The 17,375-nt window shown below is 64.0% G+C and overlaps 2 protein-coding genes across 2 annotated transcripts; both read left to right on the forward strand.

Moving 5' to 3' along the window:
- The first annotated feature begins 393 nt into the window (after positions 1-393).
- On the forward strand, positions 394-10,204 carry HCN3 (hyperpolarization activated cyclic nucleotide gated potassium channel 3). Its single transcript, XM_086866278.1, has 8 exons — positions 394-889; positions 3,483-3,912; positions 4,044-4,205; positions 4,645-4,863; positions 5,272-5,418; positions 5,518-5,758; positions 6,212-6,376; positions 6,887-10,204. The coding sequence occupies exons 1-8, from the start codon at positions 579-581 to the stop codon at positions 8,032-8,034; spliced, it is 2,823 nt and encodes a 940-aa protein (XP_086722404.1). The 5' UTR covers positions 394-578; the 3' UTR covers positions 8,035-10,204.
- Positions 10,205-13,130: 2,926 nt separating this feature from the next.
- FDPS (farnesyl diphosphate synthase) lies at positions 13,131-17,236 on the forward strand. The gene is made up of 9 exons (XM_086866350.1): positions 13,131-13,342; positions 14,124-14,264; positions 14,332-14,412; positions 14,501-14,623; positions 15,197-15,285; positions 15,405-15,477; positions 15,576-15,653; positions 15,729-15,863; positions 16,887-17,236. The coding sequence occupies exons 1-9, from the start codon at positions 13,199-13,201 to the stop codon at positions 17,085-17,087; spliced, it is 1,065 nt and encodes a 354-aa protein (XP_086722476.1). The 5' UTR covers positions 13,131-13,198; the 3' UTR covers positions 17,088-17,236.
- The last annotated feature ends 139 nt before the right edge of the window (positions 17,237-17,375 follow it).

Here is a 17,375-nt window from a genome sequence, read left to right on the forward strand (position 1 = left end):
CCCGCCCCATGGCGGGGTTAGACCGGAGGGGCGGGGACCACGGGCAGTAGCTCCGCCCACGATCTCCCCAAGCCACGCCCTTCTCGCTCTTCTGCCGGCGATGGGGCGGGGCTAGAAGTAGGGGGCGGGGTCCCGGCCGGGCAGCCCCGCCCCTCTCTCATTGAAGCCCCGCTCCTCTCCGGTTCCTCTGCCGGTGGCGGGGCCGGATCGGGGGGCGCGGCCGCACCGGGGGGGCGCGTTCTCCATTCCGAGGCCCCGCCCGCCCTCCCCGCCCCGCTCCGCCCGCCGAGGGGTCCCGCCGCCGCCGTCGCTCCGGTGCCGCCCGGGCCTCGCCGCTCCCTGCGCCGCCGCTCCGGTGCCGCCGGCGCTTCCCGGCTGCCGGCGGCCGCCGCGCCCGCGCCGGAGCGTGCGCAACAGGCGGGCGCCGGCGGAGCTTCGTGAGCGCTCGGTGAGCGAGTGGCCGCGGGCGGCGAGCGAGCGCCCGCCCGCCCGGGGCCGGGCATGTGCGGCGGGGCGACGGGCAGGGCGCCCGGGCAAGGGCGTTTGAAGGAAACGTGAAGCGAGGCGGCGGCGGCGGAATGGAGGCGGCGCCGCGGCGAAGCCCCGAGCCGCGGGAGAAGCCGCCGGTGCTGGACGGGGAGGCAGCGGGGGCGCCCGCGGGGGCGTCGGGCGCGGCCCCGGCCTCGCCGGCGGCGACGGAGCAGATCGTGGCGGAGGGCGAGGCGGCGGCGGCGGGCACGTTCGTGCAGCGGCAGCTCGGGGCGATGCTGCAGCCCGCCGTGAACAAGTTCTCGCTGCGCATGTTCGGCAGCCACCGGGCCGTGGAGATCGAGCGGCAACGGGTGAAGTCGGCGGGAGCCTGGATTATCCATCCCTACAGCGACTTCAGGTGGGACCGGGGCCCCGCGATCCCCGCCCCGGCACCGGCACCGAGCCCCATCCCGGCACCAGTCCCCGCTCGAGCTCCGCCGCCCGGCCCGGTGCCCGCCGCCGCTGTCCGTGGTTCTGAGCGCGGCCCCACCGCCCGACACCGTAGGGGCAACAAGTGCCGGTAGCCGGGGCTCGCACCGGCCCGGGGAGGCGGCTGCCGACCGCCGGAGCCCGGGGCCGCGCTGCCCCAGCCCCTTCCCGTCTGGGATTATCCCGCCCGCACGGACAACTCTGTCCTGCCCCAGCACCCCCGGGCTCTCGGGGCTCCCGGTGCCGCCGAGCCGCGGAGCTCTGCTGACCCGGCCCCGGGCGTGCGGAGGCGGAGGCAGGGGTTGCTGGGCTTTGCCTGCCCGTACAGCTTCCCCCCGCCCTTCTCCATGCTGTTTTTAATTTGATAGGGAGCCTTCATCCCCCTGGGACGCGGCTCCCTGCGGCTGGAGCAGGGCTGGTCACCCAGCGAGGAGCCGGGCCTGGCTCTCGGTGTCACCGGGATCACAGCGGGAGCTCGGGGATGGAAGATGTGGGAGGAACTGGGTGTCACGGGGATGTTGAGTCATATAGGGTGGGCTTTCTCCACGGGGAATGAAGCTGCCAGGCAGTCATCTCCTGCAGCAAGCTGTGACATGGATGATGTCCCCAGCCTGGGAAGCACCTCAGAATGGGGACAGCAACTGGTGTGGGTCCCCAGCACCTGTAGCCATCTCCCCTCACCGCTGCGCCCCAACCACTCACTCTGTCCCTTGCACCACCCCAGCACGACACCCAGGGCCGCCAGCCCTGAGAGCCCTTTTCCCAGGGAATTCATCCCAAAGTTTGTGAGCCTTGAGCTTGGCAGGAGCAGCTTCTGCAACCAGTGCCATGAAGGGAGCTGGCAGGTAGACAGACAGGGGGATTACTCCGGTGTTTATCACATTAGGGGGATACATAAATGCCATGGAGATCAGGGCCCTGAGTGTTCAGTCTGACACGTAGTGAAGGACAAGGCCTGTCCTAAAGAGCTTAAGCCTAAATCTGAAGCGAGAGCTCCAGGCAGGCTTGGGCAGCAACAGGGAGAGGCAGCTTTCCTACTCAGTTTCTCAGGGCACACCATGGAGATGCAGGAGGCAATTCCTCAGCCAGGTCAGGCCCCTTCTGCCTCAGCTGCATTTCACTGTCTGGCCCAGCAAATCCTGGCCACTGGCAGGAAGGTGTTAATTTGGGAGAGGCTCCTGACCCCGGGGTGGGCTCCTGATTATGGGGTGCCTCACAGGCCTGGGGTCACTCCTGACCCTGGGGTGGTTTCTGGACCTGGCATCACTCCTGACCTTGGGGTGGCTCCTTGAGGAGAAGGTGCCTCCCCCCATCCCCCTCATGCTCTGGTGTTTTCTCTGAAGAAGCCTCTCATGGCACCATGACTTCCCTTCCCTCTTCCCTTCCCTCTTCCCTTCCCTCTTCCCTTCCCTCTTCCCTTCCCAGCCCAGTGCCTGTGTCCCACCGTGGGTGTGGGGTGGGAAATCCCTGCAGGCTTCTGTCACCTGTAAAAGCTGGTTTGGATCCACTGGGCACTAAGAGCTGCCCTGAAATCACCTTTGGAGATTTGAGTCTATGCCCACGACCAGGGCTGGGACTAACAGGGAAGGACATCTGAAAGTGGGAGCTGGATTTGCTTCCCCAAGGGCCCTTGGAGGCTCTGACAGGGGATCCCAGGAGTTACAAACCTGGTGGAGAAAAGCTGATGTGTCTGTGTGAAGAATGCAAACATCCCAATGGCATTTGCATGTGAAGAGGGCTGCTGGATGTCCTGACATAACCAGCTGCTCCCAGCATCTCCTGGCTTTCCCTCCAAAGCCTCCAAGCTTGTCCACTCTCAGCAAAAGGTGGATGAGGAGTGCTGCAGGCCCAGGACCGTGCAGCTCCTTCCTCGTGCATGCTGGCAGCTCCTTTAGGGTTGGACATTCCTTCTTTCCCTTCCTTCCCCTCCTTCCCTTCCTTCCCCTGGTACTGGCACTGTCTCTCCTTGCTTGGCTGCTGCCTGGCTCACCACGAGAGCCTCCCCGATCCTCCTCAGCTGCCCCAGGAGCTCGGCGCTCCTGGGTTTGCATAACCAGCAAAGCTTATCCCAAATCCTGCTAAGCCAACTCGGGTGGTGGCAGGGAGACAGCGGATGACAGGGAGCCTCAAGGGAACAAAGCCCACATCCTCTCTGAGTTCTCCACGGGCCACATGCCAGCTTTGGGGTGGGGGCATAGGTGTGCATGCACTGCCCTGCAGTAGAAAGAGAGACAGCCAAGCTCCTACAGCCCCCCATTCCCACACAGGGTGACTTTTGCACCCCCAGACCCGGTGCTGAATTGCTCCTCTCCACACACATCTGCTCACATCTGTCCCAGCCAAGCAGCAGGGTGTTGGTCGTGTGTGGGCAGGCAGGTGTGTGTGTGTGTCTCCTCAGCACCTGCCTCTCTGCCCTCTGTCAGACCCCAGCTTTGATCCTGGGTTTGCTGTCTAACTGCCTGTGTCCTGCCTCTCCCCACTCCTCCCTGTCCCGCTCTGTCCCCTGCATTTCAACCCTGCAGGTTTTACTGGGACCTCATCATGCTGCTCCTGATGGTGGGGAATTTGATCATCCTGCCCGTGGGCATCACTTTCTTCAAGGATGAGAACACCCCTCCCTGGATCGTTTTCAACGTGCTTTCAGACACTTTCTTCTTGGCTGACCTGGTGCTGAACTTCCGGACAGGCATCGTGGTGGAGGACAACACGGAGATCATCCTTGACCCTCACACCATCAAAATGAAATACTTGAAGAGCTGGTTCCTGGTCGACTTCGTTTCCTCCATCCCTGTTGACTACATTTTCCTCATTGTTGACCTGGAGACCCAGGTGGATTCTGATGTCTACAAGACAGCCCGGGCCTTGCGCATCGTGCGCTTCACCAAGATCCTCAGCCTGCTGCGCCTGCTGCGTCTCTCGCGCCTCATCCGCTACATCCACCAGTGGGAGGAGGTTAGAACCCCTTGGGGGTCTCCTGGTCAGGGTCCCAGGCCAGGTTGGGGGTCCCCAGCTACAGGGTGCAGCTCCAAGGGCTGTTGTAGGAGAAGAGTTTCTCTTCAGCTCCACTCCTGCCTATCCCCCAGATCTTCCACATGACGTATGACCTGGCCAGTGCTGTGGTGAGGATCTTCAACCTCATCGGGATGATGCTGCTGCTGTGCCACTGGGACGGCTGCCTCCAGTTCCTGGTGCCCATGCTGCAGGACTTCCCTGAGGACTGCTGGGTCTCCAAGAACCACATGGTGGTGAGTGGCCAGATAGGGGTGATTCCAGCCGGGATCTGCCGTGGTGGGGAGAGGAGTTGGTTCCCTGTCTCCTACCCCAAGGCTGGAGCTGCTGGGAGATGTGCGTGTTGGTGTCTCTGTGGTCACAGCAGTGAGACAGGGCAGAGGGAATCTCTGCATCACCTTCCCATCTCAGCCCACATTGCTGGAGTCAGAGAATCCCTCAGGGAGGGAACAGAACACCGGGGCTCCTGTCTCCTCCCCCAGAGCAGGGCTGATGCCTGCTCGGAGCTCCACACAGCCCCAGTGCCGCTTCCTGGAGAGCTCATCCCTTTGGCCTCCAGGAACTTTGTTCTTGCTGGGTCTCTGGTCTCCACAGCTTAGGGAGGTGGGACTGGGGGGTTCAGCCCCACAGCACCTTCCAACAAACCCCCCCAGCACCACTGTCCCTCATCTGCAGAACGATTCGTGGGGGAAGCAGTACTCGCACGCCCTGTTCAAGGCCATGAGCCACATGCTCTGCATTGGCTACGGGCAGCAGGCCCCCGAGGGCATGACCGACGTGTGGCTCACCATGCTCAGCATGATCGTAGGGGCCACCTGCTACGCCATGTTCATCGGCCACGCCACCGCCCTCATCCAGTCCCTGGACTCGTCCCGGCGCCAGTACCAGGAGAAGGTCAGTGGGGTGGGGGGGGGAGGGTCTGGGTCCTGGGGGGAGAGCTCTGGCAAGAGCAGGTCCAGCTCCAGAACCAGCTCAGCACAGCTGCTGTGCCCTGTCGGTTGCAGAGGTTGGGATCTTTGTCCTTGCCGCTCTTCCTCGGGTTGCTGCAGGTGGAGGTCAGGCTGCCCATTGAGAGAGACAGATCATATTGGGGCCCATCCTGGGGGTCACTTTTGCACAGTGTGGCCCCATCCTGCCCTCTGCCCTGGGCCCACCTGAGTGCACAGGGGTCCTGTCCTTTGCCCCAGAGGTGGCCCCTGGAGCAGGGGTGTCTGTATCTACATCACTGAGGAGAAGGGACACATCATCCAGCCATGCAGGTGGTCCCAGCTCAGCCCTGTGTGACTCCCCTTGTCCCCACAGTACAAACAAGTGGAGCAGTACATGTCGTTCCACAAGCTGCCTGGGGACACGCGCCAGCGGATCCACGAGTACTACGAGCACCGCTACCAGGGCAAGATGTTTGACGAGGAGAACATCCTGGGGGAGCTCAGCGAGCCGCTCAAAGAGGTGTGGGCACACCACACTCCAGTGGTGGGGGGACAGAGGCTGGTGCTCACAGGGGCCAGGCTCAGTGACATTCCCACTGACCTGCTCCTCACCCCACAGGAAATCATCAACTTCAACTGCCGCAACCTGGTGGCCAACATGCCCCTGTTTGCCAACGCGGACCCCAACTTTGTGACGGCCATGCTGACCAAGCTGCGCTTCGAGGTCTTCCAGCCTGGGGACTTCATCATCCGCGAGGGCACCGTGGGCAAAAAGATGTACTTCATCCAGCACGGGGTGGTCAGCATCCTCACCAAGGGCAACAAGGAGACAAAGCTGTCTGATGGCTCCTACTTTGGAGGTGAGGCTGGGCTGGGGGACATGGTGAACAGAGGAGGGGCCAAAAGCTGGCCAGGAGCAGAAGCTGGGGCATCCCTAAAGTTTCTGCCTGCCCATGTCCTCTTGCCCAGTGCTAAAGTCTTAGCATCCACTTCAGTTCTGGTTGGCTGGGGCAGAGGGAGCATCCATGACCCCACTGCTGGCCAGGGAGGAGGAGAGTTTAGAGCAAAACATCTGAGCCAGTTTATAGGACACAGGGAGGAAAACAGGCCAGGCCATCACAGCAGCCTCACCTGGGGGTGTCTCCATGGCCTGGAGAGGGAGGAAAACACCGTGCTTGGCCAAGGAGACAGCTGTGGCCTCTGAGCTGTGCTCTGTGCAGAGTGTTGGGGTGCTGGGCAGTCCCGTTCCTGCTCTGAGCTGGGAGGGGGATTGATGGCTGTGCCACCCTGAGCCCAGCCCCGTGTCCCTGCAGAGATCTGCCTGCTGACACGGGGCAGGCGCACGGCCAGCGTGAGAGCCGACACCTACTGCCGCCTGTACTCCCTGTCGGTGGATAACTTCAACGAGGTGCTGGAGGAGTACCCCATGATGCGCAGGGCCTTCGAGACGGTGGCCATGGACCGGCTGGACCGCATAGGTGAGGAGTGACCTCCTGGGCTCAGCACAACCACCTCTACAGCCACTCCCAGGGCCCACAGGTCCCCAGACCTGCAGGTGATGGGGTCACAGAGCTGGGGTGAGGCGACCACAGTGCCCCAGTCCCATGGGTACCCAGCAGTGAGGATGATGGGGAGCGTGGGGAAGGAGCCTGTCCTCTCTCTCTCCATCCCTCCCAGCAAGATCCAGGCAGTGCCATAGGAGAGGCTTCCCTGGGAAAATGTCACTGTACTTGCAGTGTCTGGCAGTGACCTGCTGCTTGTTCTCACTCACCCTTCCTTGCCTGTGGAGGACAAGCAGGACCCCAGCCCCCAGTCCCTTTGGACTCCCCTGTTTTGTCCCTGCTGCTTCCACTGCTCCAGTCTGGCCCCTTGCCAGGGTCTTGGAACGCTGGTGCGGTTTTATTATCCCTTCCCCGCTGCCACCCTGCCCTTCACACTGCCCCCAAGGGACACTCCCAGGGTCGGTGACACTCGTGCCTCCCCTCCAGGGAAGAAGAACTCCATCTTGCTCCGCAAGCGAGCCGAGCACAGCTCGGGTCCCCTGAACAACGAGATGATCCAGCAGATCGTAAAGCACGACCAGGACATGGCCCACAACATCCAGGACCTGCAGCAGATGGCGATGGGCCGGGAGCTGAGCGGGAAGCCGGTGATCTGGGAGCCGCTGGTGCACGCTCCCCTGCAGACGGCCGCCGCCACCACCAACGTGGCCATCGCGCTGACCCACCAGCACAGCCTGCAGGCTCACATCTTCCTGCCGCCCTCCTCCATCTCCAGCCCGCTCTCTCCCGAGGCCACCCTGCTCACCAAGCCGGTGCGCCGCTCCCAGCCCAGCCTGGGGGGCTCCCGGCCCTCCTCCGTGAGCTCCCCCTCCGGGGCGCCGTCCCACCTCCAGACTCCGGCCGCCGGTTCGCCTTCCTCCCCCATGGTCCAGTCCCAGGCGCCGCTGGAGAGCGGGGGCCAGAGACCGAGCCCCGGGGCGCAGCCCCCGCCCCGTGCGGCGCAGAGGGGGGAGATGGCAGCGGGGGCCAAGCAGCCCCCGGCCCCCGGCCCCCAGCCCCAGCTCTCCAGGTCCCGCGGCGCCTCGGTCTCCACCTCGCTGCTGCAGCAAGCGGCGAGCGCTGCGTCCCCCAGCTCCGAGCAGGCGCTGCCGCCGGGGAGAACGCTCCACTACAGCCTGTCCCGAGCCACCGGCTCCCACATCTCCCTCCTGATGCATCCCCAGCAGCTGGTGAAGCACAGGAGCATCCAGGGCCTGCCGGTGGGGCGGCTCACCCAGGATGTCCGCCTCCTCTCTGCCTCCCAGCCCTCCCTTCCCAATAAAGTGGGCCTGCAAGCCGACGGGAGCTCCTTGAAGCAGGGCAGGAAATCTGCAGGGAACCTGGCCCGCAGATCCTCGCCCTCGGTAGCCGGACTCCTCGCCAAGCCGTGCGCGGGGGTCCCAGGCCAGCCCACACACCCGCAGCAGATGCCTTCAGGATCGCTGGCTCAGCCCGGCCGCTCCTCGGCGGGAGCGCCCGCTCCCCAATCCCCGGGCTCCGCGTCCAGGCAGGCAGCAGGTCCCTCCCGCAAGGGCTCCGTGGCCTTCAGCCCCGAGGTGGAAACGGCGAAGCCCAAACTCCCATCCAACATGTGAGTCCTGGCGGCACCCACACGGGCAGGAGGGACCCGGGCATCCCGGCGGCACAGGAGGCAGGAGAAGCAGAGCACCAGCCCCGCCGTGTCGGAGGGAAAATGAGGTGAGAGGCAGCACCCGGGGCCACGGAGGGGCTGATTCAGGCACGGGGGCACGGCAGGGATGAGCATGGGGCCAACCCCAGAGATGACCCAGCTGGATGAGGAGGGGGCTCTGCTGACTGCCCCAAGGGGGTCACCCTGCCCGGGCTCTCGCCTCCCTGCTCGTCACCATCTGTGAGTTCTGCCCTCCTCCCGGAGGCATAGGATGGGTCAGAGCCCTTGCCCAAAGTCTGGCCTCTCTGGGGAGCTCAGCTCCCCATAACTGCCCCTTGGGGGCCGGGCCCCCCACGCTCTGTGCCGCGTGTCCCACAGCCTGTCCTCGGGGCCAGGCTGGCGCTGGCAGCTCCTCCAGCTTGTCCTCTGTCACAGCAGGGGCTGCCCCATGGCCACCTCGATCCCCAGACTGCTCTGCCCATCCCTTTGCCTTTAGGGTGAGGAGGGAGAGGCAGCCCGCTGGGTCCGCTGCCCGGGTGGAGGGAGGAGGCCGGAGCCATGGCTCCCCGGGCAGGCGGAGCGTGGGGGTCCAGGGTCAGCACTCCTCCTTCCTGGAGTGCCAGGGCCTGGGGGTCCCGGGCAAGGCTCTCCTGGTGTGACGAGTTCCAGGGGGCAATACTGGGGGCAGAGGGGTCCCCACTGAGCAGCCCCCCAGTCCCTGTCCCCAGCTTGTGGGACTGTTTTGCCTCAGAGGTGCTGAGTCCCAGTGAGGTTTGGATGTGCTGCTGAGTAGGGCTCTGCCCCACACCCGGGCACCGCCACCCCCACGTGCCCCCATGGGTGCAGCCTGGGGGGATTCTGCTGCCTGCAGCTCCAGGAGAATGCTGAGAGGTTCAGCCCAAGGGGACCCCTCTGTGGCTCCGGGAAGATGCTCACAGGGTCACCCGCGGGGACCCCACTGCCTGTGGCTCCCGGAGGATGCTCAGCACGGGCTCTGCTCCCCTGCCCTGCACTGCAGTCCCGTTTCCAGGTTGCCTGGAGATGTCAGTCACCAGTGCCGCAGGAGCAAAAGGCTGTCACAAGGAGATGCCAATCCCGGGCAGCGCCTGGGTGACGTGTGGGGCTGTGGGGTCACCCCCCATGGATCGAGCAGGGGCCCGGGGTCCCCACAGATGTCCCCCTCCCCCCTTAGAGACAGTAGTGTGCAATGTGTGTGCGAGTCGTGGCTCTGCCGAGCAGCCGAGCTCTGCTTACAGTGTCGCTTTGGGCCAACCGTGTTCAGTCCTGGTTAGAGTAGTGTCCCCTCCGACCCCACCGCGCTGTGCGAGCTGCTTCCCACCCCCGGAGTCAGGAACCATGGCTTGTCTTCGTGTTCTGGGGCTCGGCTGCCGCTGAGCGGGGCCCGCCGGACCCCCCAGCGCAGCCGGCAAGGTCTTGTTCCCCTCGGTACTTTACTGAAGTGAGGCGTTCAGTTCTCCACCCTCGTGTTTTGGGGTGTCGGGAGCGCTCCGGAGCGCAGAGCTGCTCTGGGAGCCCGGCCTGCGGGGTGCAGCAGCCCACCAGGAATCCCGGCAGTGCCTGCCAGAGGGGATGTCCTGCACTGCCTTTTTCCCGTGGATTTCAACTGCCCTTCCCCGTCCATTCCCACGTCCCGCTCCATCCCCGTGGTCGGTGTGTCCCCAGCAGCCCCTCGGGCAGGGATCTGCAGCGGAGCCGCGTGTCCCACGTCCCCTGAACAGTGTCAGAATCCACACTGCGTGATGTAGATGTGTTAGCAGCCACCCCAGTGCCCCGCAGAGCGCAGGGGGCCGGGCTCGGACAGCACCGAGCTCCCGCTGGCCGCGCCTCCGGTGCACCCTCCTCACTCCAGAGCCCCGTGTCGGGAGCCAGAGCCACCCTGTGCTCCTGTCACCGCCACCCCTGCCCTGCTCGCCCCGGTGGAGGCTGGAGGGGCTGGGGGTGCCGGCCGTGCGCGGGCGCAAGTTTAGCCACCAAAGACCACGATCCTCCACTCTTGCACTCACGGCAGTCGATGTACAGAGCTTGTAGTTTTCATATCGCAGAGAATTTAAGAGCGTTTTTTTATTTTTTGGTCGTTGTACATAATGGATTTAAATAATAAAGAGAGATTCTGAGCTGGTCTGGGCGGGAACTCCTTCTGCACCTCCTGCGACCCCACAGCACCCCTCCTGGGGATGGGACAGGACAGGGGGATGCTGCAGCACCTCAGCTCCAATCCTGGCCCTTCGCAGAGCCGGGAGCAGCCAGGACACCCTCGGGAGCCACCCAGGGGCCTCTCCCAGGCCCCACAGACCGGGGTGGAGCAGCAGGAGCCCAAAGACAACAGGTCCCCTCCCACCCACCGCAGTCCCCTTCGGCCCTGGGCAGATTAATGTTTAATCTTTGGCTGTTTTCCCCTTCCATCTCCGTTCCCTTTATTGCCGGGGGGAGGGGCAGGTTTGATACCGCCTGATTGCAGAGCAGACTCGAGGCATTAACGCGATTAAATGAAGGTCACAGAGCGCAAGGTGGGCTGGGGGGCACCCAAGCCACGGCACTGCGGCGTTTGCAGCCCCTGGCGCAGGAATCGGGGCACAGCTCTGGCTGCTGTACCCTCGTCACCTGCCACAGCAGCCTCAGCACCGCGCAGGCAGGGCACAGGGACAGGCCAGACACGGCCACTGGACACGCTGGCAGTGGGCACAGGCAGGGTGTGGGCAGGACACGGTGGCAGCAGGACGTGGGCAGGACTCAGGACACGGTGGGCAGGTGCTGGTGGCCACCCCGCTCTGCCCCGCGTTGCCCACAGGACGCTGCTGCAGGAATTAGGCTCTGTGACACACAAAGAGCTCAATGCTGATTAGCGGTTTCTCTCTAATTTGATTATTTCAGATTACACCGCAGCCAGCCTGATTAAGGGGGCATGGGGCTGCTCTGCGGGGCGGCCGGGAGCAAAAAGAGCATTTTTTTGGGAATGAATTCCAGCATATGTCCCATTCCAATACTCTTCAATCCAGTTTGTGTCCATCTGCAGGGCTGGCGGCTCGAGCGGCCGCGGGGCAGGGACCGGCTGGCCCCCACCGCGTTCCGGGGCACGGCAGAGCCCCGCTGCCCTCCCGGAGCTCAGGGCAAAGCCCCGGGATACCAGGGCCCCGCAGAGCCCCGGAGGAGCGGGCAGCCCGTCCCCGGTTCCCTCTCCCCAAGGACACCCGTCTGGAACCGGAGGCTCTGCCCCGCGTCCCCGCGTCCCCGGCGGCGGCGGGAGGGGGATTAGAGGGCACCAGAGAGATTAATTAACCCGGGTGAGCCGGGATTAGGGGATTCGGGGCGGGCGCCAATCTGCGGGGCGGGGGCCCAGGCAGGAGCGGGAAGGTGTCACCGCGAGTGCCCACCCAGCGCGTCCTGGGCCCAGGTCACCCCTGCGCCATCCCCTCGAGGGTCCACGGGCAGCCGGACCCCCCGGCACCCGGAGTTTCTCCCACGCACACAGGTGTGTGGTGCACCCCACCCTCACGGCACCCCACGCCTGTACTGCAGCCTATACCTGTGCAGCGCCACACCTGTACAGCACCCACACGGTGAGCCGCGCCTGCACCACACCCCACACCCGCTCTGTACCCCAGAACTGCGCTGCACCCCATACCTGAACAGCACGTCAGACGCGTGGAGCCCCACACCTCCACGCAACCCCCCAGCCGCACTGCACCCCACACCTGTGCTGCACCCCACACCTGTGCTGCACCCCACACCTGTGCTGAACCCCACATCTATACTGCACCCACACCTGTGCTGAACCCCATACCTGTGCTGAACCCCACACCTGTGCTGCACCCACACCTGTGCTGCACCCACACCTGTGCTGCACCCCACATCTGTGCTGAACCCCACATCTGTACTGAACCCACACCTGTGCTGAACCCACACCTGTGCTGAACCCCACATCTGTACTGCACCCCACATCTGTGCTGCACCCCACACCTGTACAGCACCCACACGGTGAGCCGCGCCTGCACCACACCCCACACCCGCTCTGTACCCCAGAACTGCGCTGCACCCCATACCTGAACAGCACGTCAGACGCGTGGAGCCCCACACCTCCACGCACCCCCCCAGCCACACTGCACCCCACACCTGTGCTGCACCCCACATCTGTGCTGAACCCCACATCTGTACTGAACCCACACCTGTGCTGAACCCCACATCTGTACTGCACCCCACACCTGTGCTGCACCCCACACCTGTGCTGAACCCCATACCTGTGCTGCACCCACACCTGTGCTGCACCCCACATCTGTACTGAACCCCACATCTGTGCTGAACCCCACACCTGTGCTGCACCCACACCTGTGCTGAACCCACACCTGTGCTGAACCCCACATCTGTACTGCACCCCACATCTGTGCTGCACCCCACATCTGTACTGCACCCACATCTGTGCTAAACCCCACACCTGTACTGAACCCCACACCTGTGCTGCACCCCACACTTGTGCTGCACCCACACCTGTGCTGCACCCACACCTGTGCTGCACCCACACCTGTGCTGAACCCCATACGTGTGCTGCACCCACAGCTGCATGGTATTCCACACCTGCATGGAGACCCACACCTGCAGAGCTCCCCAAACCCGCCCCACAACCCACCCATGGCACCCCACACCCCCATTTTTCCCCCACTTCCAGCGCACCCCATTCCCCTCGTGGTTACCGGACACGCCCCCGGACACGCCCCGCCCCTCAACCCGCCCAAGCCCCGCCCCTCATACTGACCACGCCCCCGCGTCAGGCCGGGCGCTCGCTCCATTCTCCCGCTCCACCAATCACCCGCCTTGGTCCCGCCCATGCCGCACTTCTATTGGCTGAGCCGCCTTGGGCTCATCCTCGCGCGATGAAACGGACCAATGGGCGCTGCTCCAGCCCCGGCCCGCTGGCCCTACCCCGGCCGCGGAGCACGCCGGGAGTTGTTGTACAGCGGCGGCGCTGGCAGCGGCCGTGCCGGTGCTCAGGACTGCGTGTCCCGGAGTGCCCGGCTCAGGGGGCGGGGCAGGGGCGGGGCGCGGGCGGGGCGCGGGCGGGGCGGGCGGAGCCGTGGAGGCCGCGGGCGGCAGCGGCGGGATCGTGAACCGGCACCATGAGCAGCGGTGACGGGCCCGGGGCGCGGGCAGCGGCCGAGCGAGAGGAGTTCGTCGCCTTCTTCCCGCAGATCGTCCGTGACCTGACGGAGGACGGGCTGGGGCACCCGGAGGTGGGAGACGCCGTGGCGCGGCTGAAGCAGGTGAGTACGGACAGGGGGCGGGGGGACCGGGCCGGGGACGGGGGGCTGCGGGCCGGGGCTGAGGGACGGGAAGGGCCGGAGGGATGAGGGGTGGGAAGGGTCGGGGATGAGGGGTGGGAAGGGCCGGGGGGATGAGGGGTGGGAAGGGTCGGGGCTGAGGGGTGGGAAGAGTCGGGGCTGAGGGGTGGGAAGGGCCGGGGGGATGAGGGGTGGGAAGGGTCGGTGCTGAGGGGTGGGAAGGGAAGGGGGGATGAGGGGTGGGAAGGGCCGGGGGGCTGAGGGGTGGGAAGGGCCCGGGGGGATGAGGGGTGGGAAGGGCCGGGGGGATGAGGGGTGGGAAGGGCCGGGGGGCTGAGGGGTGGGAAGGGCCGGGGGGATGAGGGGTGGGAAGGGCCGGGGGGATGAGGGGTGGGAAGGGCCGGGGGGCTGAGGGGTAGGAAGGGCCGGGGGGATGAGGGGTAGGAAGGGCCGGGGGGATGAGGGGTGGGAAGGGTCGGGACTGAGGGGTGGGAAGGGCCCGGGGGGATGAGGGGTAGGAAGGGCCGGTGCTGAGGGGTAGGAAGGGTCGGGGATGAGGGGTGGGAAGGGCCGGGGGGATGAGGGGTGGGAAGGGTCGGGGGGATGAGGGGTGGGAAGGGCCGGGGGGATGAGGGGTGGGAAGGGCCGGGGGGCTGAGGGGTGGGAAGGGCCGGGGCTGAGGGGTGGGAAGGGTCAGGGATGAGGGGTGGGAAGGGCCCGGGGGCTGCGGCCCGGAGCTGCTCACCTCGCTCCGCTCTCGCAGGTGCTGGAGTACAACGCACCGGGAGGGAAGTGCAACCGGGGGCTGACGGTGGTGGCCGCGTTCCGGCGGCTGGCGGGCCCCGCACAGCTGGACCCGGAGAGCCTCCGCTGCGCCCTGGCCGTGGGCTGGTGCATCGAGCTGGTGAGAAACGGGACCCTGGGGATGCGACCCCCGGGGGATCCCCCATCCCTAATTCAGCCTCTCGCAGTTCCAAGCCTTTTTCCTGGTGGCTGACGACATCATGGACTCGTCCCTGACCCGCCGGGGGCAGCTCTGCTGGTACAAGAAGGTGAGAGCATTCAGGAAGCCCCTGTTCACCTAGCGTGTTCCCCGGGAGTCAGGAGGCTTTGTGACACCTCCCTGCCTTCCTGGTGCAGGAGGGGATCGGGCTGGATGCCATCAATGATGCTTTTCTCCTGGAGTCGTCGGTGTACCAGCTGCTGAAGAGGTACTGTGGGCAGCAGCCCTACTACCTGCACCTGCTGGAGCTCTTCCTGCAGGTGAGCCCGTCTCCCAAAACTCTTCCCGATTTCCTGCGGTCTGGGCCCTTTCTGATGTTTGACAGCACAGGATCTCAGAGTGTTCCTTGAATTCCTGGGCATCCTGCTGGACACGGCCTTCCTGTGGACTCAAAGTGGAGCTGAAACAGGGCTTGGGGGCTGCTCTGTGGTGTTGAGACTTTCCTGGAGGACTGTGTGAATAAATCATGGAATCAGAGTGGTTTGGGTTGGAAGGCACCTTAAAGATCATCTTGTTCTACTCTCCCTGCCATGGGCAGGGACACCTTCCACTATCCCAGATTGTTCCAAGCCCTGTCCAGACTGACCTTGGACAATTCCAGGAATGCAGGGCAGCCACAGCTTCTCTGGGCACCCTGTGCCATGGCCTCCCCACCCTCACAGGGAACAATTTCCTTCTCATATCTCATCTAAATCTCTCCTCTTCCAGTGTAAAACCATCACCCTTTTTCTTGTTACTTCTCCTCTTGCAAAACATCCTCCTCCCTCTTGTTTATGAGCCCCTTAAGTGCTGGAAGGCTACAATGAGGCCACAATCCTTTCTTTCCTCTCCAGACAGGCTACCAGACCGAGCTGGGGCAGACGCTGGACCTCATCACTGCTCCCATTTCTCAGGTGGATCTGAGCCGGTTCAGCGAGCAGCGGTATGGAGGGAAGGGACAGAGCTCAGTCCCTGGGGCTGCTTTTTGGGGAGCTGCTGCTGCTCCCTTCTGTCCCTGACTGCAGAGGGTGGGAGAGCTCAAGCCTGGTTCCTCTGGCACAGGTACAAGACGATTGTGAAGTACAAGACAGCGTTTTACTCCTTCTACCTGCCCGTGGCCGCAGCCATGTACATGGTGAGTGTGGTGGGAACAGCTCAGGAGGGGCCTCACCCTCGTGTGAGGCTATGCAGGTCCTGGAAAAATTTATCTTTATTATTTTTCCCTCCCCGCAGGCAGGTATTAACGATAAGAAGGAGCATGAGAATGCCAAAGCCATCATGCTGGAGATGGGAGAGTTCTTTCAGATCCAGGTAGGAGGTGGCCCTGTGCCCTTGGTGCTTGTCAGGGGCTGGCTGTGGCACTCAGGTGTTCCCATTGTCACACAGGACGATTACCTGGACTGCTATGGGGACCCAGCAGTGACAGGGAAGGTTGGCACTGACATTCAGGACAACAAGTGCAGCTGGCTGGTGGTGGAGTGTCTGCGCCGGGTCACACCAGAGCAGAGGCAGATCCTGGAGGTAAAGGCTGGGATCACACAGCTGGGAGAGGGAATGGAGAGCCAGAATGTACACCTGGAGAGCCACAATGTACACCTGCAGTGCCAGAATGTACACCTGGAGAGCCAGAATGTACACCTGTAGTGCCAGAATGTACACCTGGAGAGCCACAATGTACACCTGCAGTGCCAGAATGTACACCTGTAGTGCCAGAATGTACACCTGGAGCGCCACAATGTACACCTGCAGTGCCAGAATGTACACCTGGAGAGCCACAATGTACACCTGCAGTGCCACAATGCGCACCTGTAGTGCCAGAATGTACACCTGTAGTGCCAGAATGTACACCTGGAGAGCCACAATGCACACCTGCAGTGCCAGAATGCACACCTGCAGTGCCAGAATGCACACTTGCAGTGCCACAATGCGCACCTGCAGTGCCAGAATGCACACCTGCAGTGCCAGAATGCACACCTGTAGTGCCACAATGTGCACCTGTAGTGCCAGAATGCACACCTGCAGTGCCAGAATGCACACCTGCAGTGCCAGAATGCGTACCTGCAGTGCCAGAATGTACACCTGTAGTGCCACAATGCACACCTGCAGTGCCAGAATGCACACCTGTAGTGCCAGAATGCACACCTGTAGTGCCAGAATGCACACCTGCAGTGCCACAATGCGCACCTGCAGTGCCAGAATGTACACCTGGAGAGCCACAATGTACACCTGTAGTGCCACAATGCGCACCTGTAGTGCCAGAATGCGCACCTGCAGTGCCAGAATGCACACCTGCAGTGCCACAATGCACACCTGTAGTGCCAGAATGTACACCTGGATAGCCAGAATGCACACCTGTAGTGCCACAATGCGCACCTGCGGTGTACAGTGTTCAGTCCCAGGCTGTTACCTGGCTGGGAGGAGGGGGCTCAGCACTACGAGGGGGCAGCACAGGAACAAAGCTCCTGAGCAAAGCTCGTGCCCCATCCTGACGGAGCAGCAGCGCCGTGAGCTGCGATGGGACCTGACACTCCTGGGTTTTCTCAGGAGAACTACGGCCAGAAGGAGCCCGAGAAGGTGGCGAAGGTGAAGGAGCTCTACAATGCTCTGGGCATGGAGGCGGCTTTCCGGGAGTACGAGGAGAGCAGCTACCGGCGGCTGCAGGAGCTGATTGGGAAGCACGCCCAGCACCTGCCTCAGGACATCTTCCTGGACCTCGCACAGAAGATCTACAAGCGGCAGAAGTGATGGAGGAGCCTGGGCTCAGTCATTTACTGGCTGTGGCCGCTCCCCGCTCTGGGAGGGGCCGCGGGCGGGTTGTAGAAGGTGCGCTGGGACGGTCGGGGGGCTCAGCGCTCTCCCCCTCGGCCGTGTGTCAATAAACATAAGTTATTGTAGCTGCGTGGTGCCCGGTGTTGTCTGGGGACAGGGCTGGGTGGCGGGGAGGGGGATGCCGGCACCCCCCGGGGTTGGGGGGATGCCCGGAGCACCGCCCCCGCCGGCGGGGCGGGACCGGGCGGCTCCCGGCGGGCGGTG

The sequence above is a fragment of the Cyanistes caeruleus genome, chromosome 30, assembly GCF_971803275.1.
Source record: "Cyanistes caeruleus chromosome 30, bCyaCae1.hap1.1, whole genome shotgun sequence".
Taxonomy (NCBI): Eukaryota; Metazoa; Chordata; class Aves; order Passeriformes; family Paridae; genus Cyanistes; species Cyanistes caeruleus.

Coding starts and splice junctions, on each gene's coding strand:
- HCN3 (XM_086866278.1), top strand. CDS start 579: ATGGAGGCGGCGCCGCGGCGAAGCCCCGAGCCGCGGGAGAAGCCGCCG. Junction 5,419..5,517: donor TCAGCGAGCCGCTCAAAGAG/GTGTGGGCACAC, acceptor CTCACCCCACAG/GAAATCATCAACTTCAACTG. Junction 5,759..6,211: donor TGATGGCTCCTACTTTGGAG/GTGAGGCTGGGC, acceptor GTGTCCCTGCAG/AGATCTGCCTGCTGACACGG.
- FDPS (XM_086866350.1), top strand. CDS start 13,199: ATGAGCAGCGGTGACGGGCCCGGGGCGCGGGCAGCGGCCGAGCGAGAG. Junction 13,343..14,123: donor CCGTGGCGCGGCTGAAGCAG/GTGAGTACGGAC, acceptor CCGCTCTCGCAG/GTGCTGGAGTACAACGCACC. Junction 15,286..15,404: donor AGCCGGTTCAGCGAGCAGCG/GTATGGAGGGAA, acceptor CCTCTGGCACAG/GTACAAGACGATTGTGAAGT.